This window comes from Trachemys scripta, chromosome 4 (genome assembly GCF_013100865.1).
Source record: "Trachemys scripta elegans isolate TJP31775 chromosome 4, CAS_Tse_1.0, whole genome shotgun sequence".
In the NCBI taxonomy this organism is placed as follows: domain Eukaryota; kingdom Metazoa; phylum Chordata; order Testudines; family Emydidae; genus Trachemys; species Trachemys scripta.
This window is the reverse complement of record NC_048301.1, coordinates 47,144,869-47,159,979: the sequence shown is the minus strand read 5'-3', so window position 1 is coordinate 47,159,979 and position 15,111 is coordinate 47,144,869. Positions and strand designations below refer to the sequence as shown.

The 15,111-nt window shown below is 37.8% G+C and overlaps 1 protein-coding gene across 5 annotated transcripts in view; it reads left to right on the top strand.

Annotated features, from left to right (window-relative positions):
* Positions 1 to 15,111, top strand: part of NPAS3 (neuronal PAS domain protein 3) — an 827,431-nt gene that overhangs the window by 810,186 nt on the left and 2,134 nt on the right. For all 5 annotated transcript variants that reach the window (XM_034768663.1, XM_034768662.1, XM_034768661.1 and 2 more), the window contains 2 exons: positions 9,504 to 9,651; positions 12,916 to 13,031. In XM_034768663.1, coding sequence (XP_034624554.1) covers positions 9,504 to 9,651; positions 12,916 to 13,031 — 264 coding nt within the window. The remainder of the gene's footprint in view (positions 1 to 9,503; positions 9,652 to 12,915; positions 13,032 to 15,111) is intronic.

The following is a 15,111-nucleotide window of genomic DNA, read 5'->3' as shown; positions in this document are numbered from 1 at the left end:
TCCTAGGCTGGATAGTTGAACCCGTGGTATTAAGGGAGACTGGCTTTACAGGTGAAACGATATAAAAATAGTAACAATAAAAATATAAACTCTCTAAAGTAGTTCTGTAAAATATGATGTAGCCTATAACAAATTCATGATGGTGTGGCAAATAGGTCTTGTTGGCACTTGTTTGGGAAGACTGGTACAAATCAGTTGTGGCTTTGTCTCTCATGAGTAATTTGGCCAGTTCTGGACCAATATCATTTTTAAGGTCTGATAACTTACAAACCAGGCAACCAGGTCTGTAACTCATTGGGAAACTGAGAATCTCCCTTCCAAATATACAAAGCATTTGTCCTTAACCCTAGAAGGTTGCAAGATATTGGTCCTTAAGATAATAGCATCCTGACTTATTGACAAGCTATTTTATTTACTTTTTAGAGATTTTTAAAATTAGTGCTGCTTTTTCATTCCCTGAGAGCGGCAGCAATAGACTCATGGTAATAAGTAGGATCCTACCAAATTCACAGCCATGAAAAATGTGTCAGAGACTGTGAAATCTGGTCTCCTCTGTTGAAATCTACCCTATATTATACACATTTCACAGGGGACATCAGCGTTTCTCAAACTGGGGGTCCCAACCCAAAAAGGAGTCGTGGGATGGTTGCAAGGTTATTGTAGGGGGGGTTGCGGTATTGCTATCCTTACTTCTGTGCTGCCTTCAGAGCTGGCCGGCTGGAGAATGGCAGCTGCTGACCGAGGGCCCAGCTCTGAAGGCAGCAGCACAGAAGTAAGGGTGGCAATACCACATCATGCCATCCGTACTTCTGCGCTGCTGCTGGCAACTGTGCTGCCTTAAGAGCGGGGCTCTCAGCCAGCAGCCGCTGCTCTCCGGCCACCCAGCTCTGAAGGCAGCACAGATGTAAGGGTGGCAATTCGGTGACCCCCCCCCCCACACACACACACACAATAACTTTGTGATCCCCACCCAACCCCCACAGTTACATCACTGTGAAATTTCAGATGTAAATATCTGAAATCATAAAATTTATTATTTTTTAAATACCTATGACCGTGAAATTGGTAGGGCCCTAATAATAAGGAAACTTCTTTTTAGAGGCACAAGTAATTTAATCAAAAAAAAATAACAATAAACTTTCAAAAAAAATCTAACGGAGATTTTCTGCAAAATGTGGCATGATGCGGTGTGTTGGTTAAAGGGGGGGATTGCGTTCATTTGGGATAAACAAAAGAACAGCCATAGTAAATGTACCACATACTACAGTAAGTGTAGAGTGGTATGATCTGGACTCTTTTCCTCTGGGGACTGAGCTGAAATAACTAAATTCATGTCACTCACTACCTCAACCTGAACATGGACTCTGGTCCCAGATGTGAAAGACCCATACTTTCCCTTAAACCGTCTTACCTTCAATCAGTGTGGTTGAAAAATATATATATTTAAACATCTGCTAGTCTGCTGTCTTACATTCATCAGTGAACTAGCTTTTGTGAAGCTTCCATCTGCCCTGCCATCAGTATCTGATATAGCTGTGTACATTTTATACACATATTTGTCATAGAGGGTTAAGTTCGCAAATCTTTATTTTTGCAAGCAATGTTGTATGGCAGACATTAATATTAGTGGGCAGGGGGAGGGAACTTAAGCTGCTTTAGCAACCAAGACCTAATTTCTCTACTCAAGTTGCATGGTGGTAGCTGAGAACAGAATTTAGATCTGGGACTTTACAATACAATACTGTATATTTTCCTCTGAGTTTGGGTGCATACGTTTCATTACCGTTAATGGAAGCTACGTCTGAAGTGGTGCGCAGAGCAAGTTTGGGTTTCTAAAGGACAGTTTCAGCAATAGGAAATGGGGAGACACTTTATGGCAAGATTAAAGTTTTAAAAATCCAGGCAAGCCTGACAATCATGAGAAACGAGAAAAGTTTACAGAAACCTAAATAATTGAGTATTCACTATTCAATCCAGTTTGTTAACAACCACATTCATCATTTAGAAGAATGTAGGTCTGTACATTCATTTCCATTCATTATTCCTTCTCAGTTTATAAAACATCTCTGCTTGACTCCAACTTCATCATAAATGTTTTAGTTTAAGGTGTTATCCAGCAAATTTGCTCTTCAACAATAGTTCATCCGAGCAGACAAGATCACATGAAGAGAGACTAAGCCATGTTCAGAGGCATACAAGCAAACAGAATGAATTTTCCTGCAATCAAATAGTGTCCAAGAAACATTCTCATCTAAGTAAAGCACTTAAAAGGAGATAATGTCAAAAGTAAATAAATAAATTAAATTAAATAAATGGCTCTGGATGCTAGGCAGTAAATTAATGTCTTCGGGCACTACAACATTTATTTCTCCTAAAACCTGAAGCAATAGGATAGAATTCTGATACACATATTGTAAGTCTCAGTGGGTGGTTGCATATCTATATCTTAATTTATAACGAGAAAAGTTTTGCCGTTTTTCTACATTTTTGAACTGGTACCATGAACTGAAAGCTAAATTCTGATCTCATTTAAACTGGTGTAAACCAAAATGTTTCCATTAACTCAATTGAGATACTCTGGATTTAAATGAGATCAAAATCTCTAAATCTGTAGGGATGGTTCTCAGAGGTTCAGGGTTTGAATCAGTTAGGATAAGTACCCAAACCTTTGTGTGGAATTTCCAGTATTTCAAGTTAGTTGTTTGGCTAGATACATAGAGTGAGAGACTGTTCTCACAATATTTTGGCTAGAAATGGACCTGAGTCACAAAGTTTGGAAACTAATCAGGATCAAATTTCTCCAAAGTTTGGATCTGGCCAGTCTCTAACTTTAGCTCCTCCCATAACCAGAAAACAAAGAGCAGCCAAAAAGTGAAAAACTGTTTTAAAAAAGATAAATAAATATTTTCAACCCTCCTAAAAGTTTTGGTTCAAGCTTTGAGAAAAGGTTTGGTTTAGCTTTTATTTTATCTGTACAGAGTTGCTTATCCTTACTTTCATCTAGTTTCACAGGGATTTAGATGTGTAACTTCCCCATGAATCAAGAAAAGACAGTATCCCTTAGTGTGGCAGCAAATAACAGATTGATGGCCACATCTTAACATTTTTAGAATGAAATTTGTATAGGTTTAAAAGATTTATTACAGATGAACCAAGCAGTTGGATGGGAATTTGGGTATTATCAAGCCAGAATTTTCTTTTCAAAACACAAACTGTCAGTTCCCTCTGCCTTTGGAAATTATGCCCGTAGCTTTAGAGAGTTCCTACTGTACCAGCTGTTATTTCTCTTAGCAAATATTTATATTGTGATAGCAACTGAAAGCCTCAATCAAGATTAGGGCCCCATTATGCTAGGTGCTGTACAACACAGAAAAGAGACATTTCTAGCCCTTCGCTGCATTCTCTTGTCATGCCGTGAGGAAGAAGGGTAATGCATTTTTTAAAAAGCCTTACTGAACTGCTGTTTTCTTAATCCACTGTAAACCTATTTTGGGGAAGGGGGAATCTCTTGTGAGATTACAAATTGCTGAGGGCCAAATTGTGCCATTTAGTGTTGGGAGTATAGAGCCACATGACTCCAGGGGGACCTCATGACCCCAGGGGGATCAAACACAAGAGAGGCAGAATTCTTCCCTATGTAGGCTGCATTATCCTTTAGCCTGGCGTGCAGAGAATGCATCTGTAAGCATTCCTTGCACACTTCCCCCACCCCCACCCCACCCCTGGGTATTAGATAGTAAATCAAATTGTTTGGGGAGAATTACGTAGATATATGTGGTTGATCATAGAGCATATACAGGTCTTCCATCCTCTAGCCCATAACTCAGTTTAAGTATCAAACATCATTTAACTTTGCTAAATATTGCTCAGTGCTTTTTTTTTATTGCTAAAAACCAATTTGTGGATGCCTACTATTTAAAACATCTAACTAACTAATTGCAAAATCTATAGAAAAGTCTCTACAGCATCAAAGACTCAGTTGATCCTATGAGCAGTTATAAATTAAAAACTGTCTCTGTTTCAAGCAAATAAGGCACTTAATGCACTCTTTCTGGCTGTGATGCTATTTTCCCTGTGGGTTTTGAAAATGACCTTCCTGTAAGCATCAAGGACTGTAACTTTTCAGATAAAGAAACTTGTTCTTGTTTTAAGTCTATGCCAGGTTCATTCCCCTATAGCCCACAGTTTTCAAAAGCAAAAGAAAAAGTAATCCAGACTTTTTTAAAAAAAAAACTCTGTTTCCAGAATGAAGTTACCCTGTCAGCTTGCCTTGGGCCTTAGGTGGAGAAGTGGAGATTAAAGAGTCAGTATTCCTTTTCATGTTTCGTCTGCCAGTTTTGTGAATGTAGAAAGAGAACTGGTGGCTACAGCTAAGCATCCAACTGTGGTGTTAAGTACAGTTTTCTTCCCCTGCAATACATTAAAAATATTTTTATGAGTTTAAAGCAGAAGGACTTCAGCATCAGTACTACACAGTTATTGATTAAAGTATCCCAAGGAGGAGGGTGACGACCACTGCAGATTTAGCCTCGATATTTTCCCCGATTATAATAAGCCTCTTTGTGAGGCTGTATGAATACGCAGTGTTAACTGTATGATGATCTCATCATTTCCTATTTACTCCATACTTACCTGAATACACAATTTACTGTCATTTTTAAATGCATAAGCACACTAGTAAAATGTCCCTTTGTAAGAAGATTCCATAAAAGGCTACTTTTGATATATGATTTCTTCATCTCCTCTTCAAACTGAATTAGACTACTTCCTTCTTTTAAAATACAATTCACTCACTATTTAAAAGCTTTGGCTTTGATTTCTCAGAACATCCTTATAGGGAAAAAAACCAAGTTTTTGTTTTTGTTTTTTTGAACCACATTTCTGAAGACAACCTTGTACTGATTTATTTTGATTTGATAACAAAATTATGTTCCTGCAAAGAATACTAACTTATTCCCCCTGTTCCCCCCACCCCACCCCCATTTCACTACAAGTACATTGCTGTGTGCAAAACTCCAAGCAAAACTGAAATCCCTCTGTTGGGAGCTGTGTACATATCAATATATTTGTACTTAGAGAAATTAGGGTCAGATTTTTAAAAATTCTTTGTGAAACATACTGTACATTATGTCCATGCTAACTACTGAGCTCAGTCCAAATAACTAGATAGCATTTAAACAAATTTCAGTAAAATTTAGCATCCACCATTTTAAGGAACAGAAATGTATATCTGATATAAAGGTCATAAAACATTAGCTCTTTTTAATTTTCTTTTAATTAAACTTTTATTATTTGCCCCACACACACACTTTGGGGGGTGGGGGGGGGATTTCCATTCCACTGTCCACATTGACACTGATGATTTCCCTATTGTAAAATTCTTTATGCCAATTATTAAGCCAAAATCTAATGCTAAAAGGATGATCCAAGATTTACCATAATTTCTCTACAATTTATGTTATCCCCAAAAGGTTTTTTTCCTCTCTCCCACATTTGTGTAACTCCCATTAATATCAAAGAGAGTTATGTGTATACAGGCAAAGAAGAAGCAGCCTTTAAGAGAAGGGTCATTTGTTGAGCTCTTCCAACAAGACAATACATCATCTGGACCCAATCCTGCAAAAAATTAAGCACATGTAACTTTACTCGTGTGAGCTGTCTCATTGACTCAAGTGACCAGTCTTTTAGATTTTTGCATCAGTAAAATTACACACATGCTTCAGTGTTTGCAGGATCGGGCACTACATGCACATTTTAAACTAGTAAATAGAAAATCCATATTTAAAACTATTTAGACTTTGTCAATGTACAGAAATACAGGGCTTAGTCCTAGTCCTCAATGAGGCCTTTGTCTAGATAAAGACTGTAGAATTGGACCCACCACTTGGACCAAATAAGGTTACTTTGTCAAATGTTTATGTTAAGCTTAAACATGTAGCCCATAACTTTTTTGCTTTTAACTACATATAACTTTCCGGCCACAGTTTAGGTTTGGGTGAAATTTTGTTTATTTATTTTTACTTATTCTCAAATTCATTAATTTGGTAATTAATTCCCTCTGTTTCTGAAAAGGCAAAACTTAAAAATAAAAAGGACTTAGATCAGTAATGATTCAGTTACTAATTAGTTAAATCAGTTTTTCATTTTTACTTCCAAAACTGGTGTTCTAATTTAAAATGTGTTACACATTTCCTCAACATCATCATCTGGTTTCTAAATCTAAACCTAGGGGAAACAACAGCTGCAAAATAACATAGACCAGTAGATGTTTCAATGCTTTCTGCTTTCTGTCTCATTAAATGCATGGCTCTTATTTACAGGCTACAGAAATATTGTTCAAATTGGGTATGGGGGAATCTAATGAACTTGAAAGAACCTGTACGACCTAAAATCTAGCACTCTGTGGCACAATTTAAATCCTGATGGTTTTCCAGTGACACTCTATAGAGAAAGGATCTTTACCCTGCATCCTGGTCTTTCTTTCAGTATATGCTCTTAATGTCTACAAATCTCTCATCTGAAACATTTGCAGATGAAAAAGAAGCAGGTGTTTATGGTTACGTGCCGGGCCTGGCCAAATCCTGGAGTGGAGAAGGTGCTGGGGATACAGTAGGAATTCTCAAACTAGGTGGGCTACTTGGAAGGCTCATTTTCATGACAGTGTCCCAAACACTTTTCATATTCATAGCAGTCTCCTCTCAGCACAGCAGTGCTGGTGCCTGAGCTCTGGAAAAGTCAGAAAGGTTTGCATGTGACTGCAGTGCACTGAGTTCTCTTCTGTATGCTGAAAATTTTGGAAAGGCAAACACCTCTTCATATCAAGGTGTGGTTTTTGTAAGGCTTTAATTTTGCCCTTTTTGTCCATAGTTTTGAAATGAAGAGGCAAATAAGCCCCATTCTGCTCATGATTCAGACTTTCTGAGTGGTACAAACAACCAGTACCCAGCAAAAGAAAGGTGTTGTGGTTCAGGAACGGGACAGAAAGGGCTGAGAGATCTGGCTCTGCCACAGAATTCCTATACAATCTTGGGCAAATCACTGAACCTCCTACTGCCTCGGTTTCCAATCTATAAAAGCCAAGCTGTGAGGGTATTTGTGAGACTTAATTCTTTAATATTTTTAAAGCATGTTGAGGTCTTCACATGGAAGCTGCTATAGAAGTGGAAGGTAATCAATTCATTATTATTTACAAGTTTAGATAGATTTCACTCTATCCTCCATACACCTGTATGGTCTTAATTTTCCAGCCTTCCAGGGATATGAATTTCATCAGCAGCCATTGACAAGGATACCTTGGAATTTACTATTTTAGTGGCCTGGTCCCCACTATGTCCCCACTTCGGACTAAGGTACGCAAATTCAGCTACGTTAATAACGTAGCTGAATTCGAAGTACCTTAGTCCGAACTTACCGCGGATCCAGACGCGGCAGGAAGGCTCCCCCGTCGATGCCGCGTACTCCTCTCGGCGAGCTGGAGTACCGGCGCCGACTGCAAGCACTTCCGGGATCGATCCCAGAACATTGATTGCGTGCCGCCGGACCCTCCGGTAAGTGGAGACAAGGCCACTTGAAATGGAAACTTTTAACAAAGTAAAACTTTAAGCGATGTTTTTTTTCCCATTTCCTCCCTGAGTTCTCACCTCAGAACATAACTAATAACAATTACAAAGCTGGGATAATTTGCATAAAATTGCTGTCTCAAGTTGCATGCAACAATGGTTTGACAGAAAAGCTGTATAGTAAGTAGTTAGTATTTTACCTGCTTTCTGCTTCACCATGCAGTTTTGTATCCTATGAATCACCATAGCAGAAAGCTTGAAACTTACACTTGAATACAAAAACAAAATGTGGGGAACCTGAAGGAGCCTCCTATTGGAAATAAATGCAGAAGTGTAGGCAACTTTAGCTTGTTTACAAAATGTCATAACTCAAATTGCAAATATTTGCTGATATTACAGAAGAATGTCAGACATACCCCTATTTTAACTGTTTAAAAATTTAATACTTTAACGTTTTTTGAGTTGAAGTAAGATGTGCAAGTATGTGTGTGTGTATTTTTCTCTTTAGATGTATAATTATATGGGTTTAAATACAGATAGAGACATATAGATAATTTGGGGAATATACATTTGGTTAACTTGAAAGCGGAGAAGTGTCATTTGTGACTCTATAGTAGGAACTTCAACAGCATTTTCCAAAGTGACTTTTTTCTTCCGCCTCCCCTCCAAAAAATCAAAATGTACTTCATGAAACTATTGTATATGAAGCACTTATTAGCCGTAATTAAATGGACAATATGAATTTACTACATCTTTAGGACTCTGGCTTGTTCTGGTTTAGAGCAAAATGATTAATGCAAATACATATTACTTGAGATAACCATTTAGCAGCTAATTTAGCCAAATTTATTACAGCAGTTAGAGGTTTTTCATTTTAGCAGACGGAGACAAGGACATGCCAAAAGCAGAAGGTGTGTATGAATGCACACTGCCCTCTAGTGTGCAAAGCTTCCTGGGATTAACTGAAAATACAGACAAGCAGAGTATGCACTGGAGTAATAATATCCAGATGTATATATTCTAGGCATTCTTTAAAATAATGCCAGTGTAAAGTATTTTATTTCCATGAAAGATAAGCATCTCTGTCTTCTTTTTAGTACAGAAATAATCAGATACAAATCAAAGCCATTTTAACTTGGTAACATTGTGGTTAGAGAATTATTTTAAACTTCTGTATTTTTAAGCTCTCTTTCTGTGGGCATCTGATATCTCGGTTTCATATTACTGATTGTTTTTACTTCTTCTCCATTCCTGGTTATATTTCAGGTCCTGCAGAGAGCTGTCACTCTGCTTCACTCTAACCAAAAGTCAATTCCACACCTCCCTTAGGCCACAGTTTCTTTCACAATCTGTTGGTAGATTTATTTTGCTCCAGTATTAAGCAAAGTCTCCCAAGACCTTCCCCCTGCTGACCAATGGAGATTTGGTTCATCTGAGAACTGTAAATTCTGTTTGACAAGATCAAAAGAAACAGATATATAAGTTCAGTAGTTGATATCTCCTGCAATAAGGAGAAATGATCAAAGAACAGGGTAGAGTATCTTCCCAAACCTTTCAAATATCCAGACTCTCAAAGAGTTCTACCTGGGAGCAATGAATAAATTACATATTTTTACAATTTGTTGTCAAATGCACTGAAAATATCCAGGCAGCATTAGGTATTTTGTGGGCCAGAGAGATTTGTAGTCCTTTTTGCTCTTCCTCTGACACTGGAGCTGCCAAAAACTGATTAAAGACTTATTCCAAAAGATAGTAGCCCATGTTTCTCCACTAATGCACTAGTAAATAGTTGAACTTATTTGTCATCTTACTGGCATTTGGCATTGAACATACAAAAGGGGCCAAGTGTGTTCCGTTTCTGTACATTGGAGATTGTAGAGATGAACATTATTTTACTAGGATACTAACACACAATATTTATTGTCCTTTTTGTTTTCTTCCCAGTGCTGAATAAGGGTCAGTGTGTAACTAAATATTACCGCTGGATGCAGAAGAATGGAGGGTACATCTGGATACAGTCCAGTGCTACCATAGCTATCAATGCCAAGAACGCAAATGAGAAGAATATCATCTGGGTCAATTACCTTCTTAGGTATAAGTTTCAGTCACTTCCTTTATTTGAATTTCTGTCTCTGTTACTTGACTCACATTGAAAGATATAGAGTAAAAAACACACAATGGCAACTACAGAAAGTTAATATGAGATGAGCTTTCTCATCTGTTCATGCTCAGAACTAGCTCCTTCTGGTGGAAGTTATTAAGACGTCTGTCATGTCTCAGGTTACTGGGAACTTCTTGAATTATTACGCTATGTTCATATTACAGTAACCCTCCATCAGTTTTATTTGCAGGCCTCCATTGCCTGGAATTCTACCCAGCACTAGCTGAAACTCCCAAAGACCTGGCCCACCATGCCCTGGGCTTGTTATAAAACCTGTGATGGATTTTTAAGCAGTGATTTCTTTGGTTATTGCAAAATCCTGGTCAGGCGATCTTCCTGGGACATTACAGACATGTCTCTTGGAAAGGTGATCTTCATTCCAATATGCCTTCTTGCGATGACAGGCATCAAGGCAGTACTCACCTTGAAAGATGGAAAAAAAATAATAAATGCAGAAGAAGCCTGTTAAGTAGAACTGGTTGAAACATTTTTGACACAACTTTTTTATTGTCAAAATATACTATGTTGTCGAAGCCAAAACATTGCAGTTGTACTCATTGATTTTGAGTACATTTTCAACTGAATGGTTTCTAAGGTCCAAGATGGACTCTCTGGTCACAGAGAGAGAAACCCCTAATCGAAAACTTGACCTTTTTCATTCTAAAACAGTTTTGACACAGTTCCATTTTGCAAAAACATTTGGAAGGAGTTTGGGGTTATTTTTTTCATTCTAATGAAAATAAATTTGGAAACCTCAGAAGTTGTAGCAAAAAAGAATTGTCATTCTCTGGTCAGCTCTACTTGTAAGTAAGTTACTTGCCGTGGCTTATTATGTTCCCTTTGTTCCAGGAGTGATGTAGGGAAAGTTCAAAGTGATGTCTAAGGGCTAGATTGTGACTTTTATGCCATAGCCAAGGATCATTGTAGAGATTGTGCCTGCCTGAACCCACAGTCTCGGATAGTCGAGTAGTCTTGATTCCCTAGGCTGGGAGCCAGGAGCAATCAGTTCCTAAGGGAGCGCAGGCCTCTGACACTGTGGAAGCTTTGCATGGCAGTGGAGTGAGGGGGTAAGGGCGGGGGGATTTGGGGCACGTTTCTGCCCTTGTGTGACTGAGTGAGCATGGATCTCTCATAATCTGGCACCGTTCCTTTACTTTTTTCTTTAAAACGTGATGGATGATTGATATCTACGAAAGTGAGGAAATAGCCAAGCTTGCAAGAGTGAAGCATAGTGCAGCACTAGTTGCTCCTAAAACTCTGTCAAAGCACCCGAGTCTTGACCAGCAGCACGTGCTTGCCCTTCTGACCCTAAGCTTCTCCTAAACAGAGCTTCAAACTATGCCAGATAGCGTATTGGTTTTCTAATCTCGATAAATATCTTACTAGGATTATAAACCAATGCTTTTTTCGCATTTGCTGGTATCCAGACGCTAAATAAATCTGGTCCACAACTGTTCCACAAAAATTTGCTGTCTACTAACAGAGTATCGGTCAGAAACTAATTAAGATGAGGGCCTAATTGACCATTACTTAAAGATTCCTCATAGAACTTGATTTTTCTCCCTCATTCCTATCAGTGTTCTGTTAGAGAAAGGTAACTCCTTCATACAATTTGTGTATTTTTAAATAAAGATTACTCCCAGTAATGGGACCCAAACAAGATCCAAGCAATGAATAGTATTTTATTGACAGAGCAAGGCATAAAGAGTTCTGATATTAGCAATAGCAAGAACACTGGTTTATATATATTTTCATGCATGAGAAAGTATGTTCAGATGCCTGTCCGATTTGTGCTCCGAATAGACTAATTCTGTTGCTAGATATTGCTGATGTTCTTGTTCAAGAAAATAGTTGTTTTTGTTTAAGCAACTATTTATTCCTATACAAGATGCAGTCACCACCCCCCCGCCCCCACACACACACACCATTTCTTTTGCTTGAAGGGAGGAAAGTTTTGTGGTGCACTGCTGCATTGTGGCATGGCCATGTACAGTAACATCATCACATTGTGATGCAACAGCATAATGTCACTTTTTTGTCCCACAGGACAAATCTGCAAAGGTGACAATCCTAGGTAAGAATGGAGAACACCTGTGAATGTTTCAACATTGAATTTTCACAGTGCACTAGAATAGATTTAATATAGGTATTCTGTAATTGTAATGCTCTGGACACATTTAGTAGCCCAGGACCCTCCCCTTGCTTCTGTCTGTACAGAATTGGAGATCTGGTAACCCACTGGGCTGAATATGAGTCACACAGGAATGATCAACCACTCAAAAATCCACTAATGAATATTTTCTTAAACAATCTGTGCTATATTTGTCTATCTAGGTGTCTTCTTCTGGTCTTGCCTTTAATTTTAAAAGGAATCCATTTTAAAAAGGCACAAAACAGAACAAAAATATTTTTTGTAAGACTCTCTCTGATAGTGGGGCTTTTTCCACATTGCAATCATGTTCTTTGCTAACAAGCCACAGGTGAACACCACATGAGCAGATGAAGATATGATTATAATAGGTGTGTTGACAGTTCTGTATCCTTAACATATGCATCCTAACATGCACGTGTGCATCTGTCATATATTTAGGTTGTTAATTTTTTTCCCTAATAGCTTTAGAGCTATCTGAGCAGTGACCAGGTTCTCTGGTCCTTAATTGAGCAATATTCTCAGCAATTTCAAAGTGAGATTTACTAGCATAAGGTCTGGAGAATATAGCCGTTAGGAAAACAACTATTCAAAAGCTATGACAAGGATTGCATAGTGTAATGTCACCTGAATAAATGTGGTGAGCATCATAGGTAGTGTAGAAACAAGTTTTAAAGGATATCAACTCTCTCTCTCCCTCCCCCATCCCTATTATCATTGTAATGGGAAAGAATTCTAGATATTAGACTGTGGTATTGATTACACAAGCCAGACTTGCTTTTAGATATCAGTCAGGGCTACCTAATTAGCTATGAATATAACTCAGATATTTTGCGGACATCAGGCATTTTACTACCATTTTAGTATTAAAAGAAACTTTCAAAAAATTCTGCTGTGATGAACTGAGGAAAAACATGTATGTTTTCATGTTTGCTCTTCTCTTCTCTCTATTTACATTCTTTGCTCCTGAGATTTGATAAAGGAAAGAGGGAAAACTATCAAACGGCAAATCATCCATTTGTGTTTGTTTGCTCTCTGTTCTTTAGTAACCCAGAGTACAAGGATACGCCGATGGATATTGCACAACTTCCTCATCTGCCAGAGAAAACCTCAGAATCCTCAGAGACCTCTGATTCTGAATCAGACTCAAAGGACAACTCAGGTAATATAAACAATCCTGCTTTCCTACTACTTTACTTTTTTATTTTATATTTTTGTATCTTCAGAGCCAAGTCAGTGATTGTATTTCCAGATTATCACTAAATCTTACATTTTTCATGGATGGTTCAGCTTTAGAAAAAATACCTTAAAACCTCAAAATCCTGTTTTTAAAAGATATCAAAATCTTTTAGTGACCCAGAATGATCTGCTATTTACTTAGTGCATGCGTGCCTGGTTGAATTACACTTATCTAAATATTTGAATCCCCAGCTGAGTTTGTGAGCAAGCATTATGCCTTGTGCAAAGGGCTTAGATTGTAACCACTGAATATGATTCCAGTTCTTATCTGTCAAGCGTAGTCAGGTGTTTCTAACATAAATGTACACCGTCAAAGTTTATCACCCCCTTTGCTGTATAAATAGGCTTCTTGAGTTGTTTCACTAGGGGGCAGTAAAGATTGCAAAATTTGTGTGTTTTCTTAAATTAAAAGCATTACATTGTATTAGAACTGCACAGGTTCAAAGCACCTGTTTGTAAGTTTTACTTTTCTTTGGGGATTTTTTGTTTGTTTTAATACTAGAGAGTATGGTTCAATTAATTCTATAAATAAAAAATCCTAAAGAATGGCAATGTGTTCAGCCTGTTAATTTATTCCCCAGTAGATTTACACATAATTACATATGTAGGTGTACAGATTGGCTTGTTTCTTTGTAAGGGATTGTATTTAGTCCAAGAAATGATTCTGTAGGCCTGATTCTTCTTTCATGTCTGTATAAATCAGGAACAAATACACTGAAGTCATTGGTTACACAGTGTTGTAAATCAGGTATAAGTGAGAAGAGAATCACGACCTATATGTTTTATTTTTTAACTAAGCAGCCATTTGTTCTCTCATCTTTTGCACTTATTCCTCCTTTCTCTTTTGACAGTTCTGTTTGACAGTTAGAGTCAGATGTTAGGCAAACATACAAGCTTTATGTCCATGTGATTTGAGATCTCATCGGCCATTCAGAATGCTTTTTATCCCTACAGCTGTGGAGAAAAGTGTGCATTTACCATGTGCACTCAGAGTTTCTATAGTTGAAAAGTGTATGTATGTTCATGACTGCTGAGGTTGGCACAGAGTAAGAGAGCAGTCTTCAGTGATGCATAGATGCATGCATCTTAGAAACCAGGACAAAACTTTTAACAGTTTTGGGTTCTTTTGTGTTCACTTAATGTGACTTAAACAAAAATACAGAAAGGCCTAGGTTCATAAGACCTTCTTGGCTGAAACCAGTAAGTTCAGTCCAAACGTTTTTAAATCTGCAGACAAACTTGGTGCCATTTGGTTTTGAAGTCACTCTACCAGATGGGAATAGTAGTTTAAAAGGAAAAAACTTTTCTTTTTAAATTTTTTTTTGGTAAGAGATTTGGCTTTAAGTAGAAATAAAAGCTGTTTTTTCATAACAAAAAGTTTTAGTATTTTATTAATTTAAAAAAAAAACACTCTAAATGAATTAAATGTACAGAGCCTGAAGCTTTGAACAGCTAACATCCCCATCAAGCCCAGCTGTTCAGCCGCTTCTGGCAAACTGTTTGGAATTGCCATGGCTCCGGGAGAACCCAATCTTTACAGAAAAACTGGCCCTTTTTTCCCCTGCTCAGAGCAAAGAATTTAAAATGGTAATTCTTGGCTCTGATGAGGGAAAACAAAAACGTCTTTTATTTCCAAAGAAAAGAATTCTGACTGTTCTGCACAGACTGGGTTCTCCTCAAGCCATTCATGACCCTTTCAAACAGTGTGTGATAACAGTCCGTTTTCTGAAAGCTGATCTTGGCTGCCTGAGTCCAATGGACTCGAGTGTTTGTCTTATTCAGTTAAAAATGAGGTAAATATAAAATAAAGTTAAAAGAAATAGGAGGAGGACAGGACCAGGTCCTGAGCTGATAGAAATTGATGCAGCTTCATTTGTTGCACTGGAGTTATTTTTTTCTGCTTTATTTTTTTACCTTCCAAGGGAATATTGGCACACAGCAGGGCAATGTAACTACATTGTTTTAACTGATGTATTCATTCGGATTTATAAACAGAGGACCTG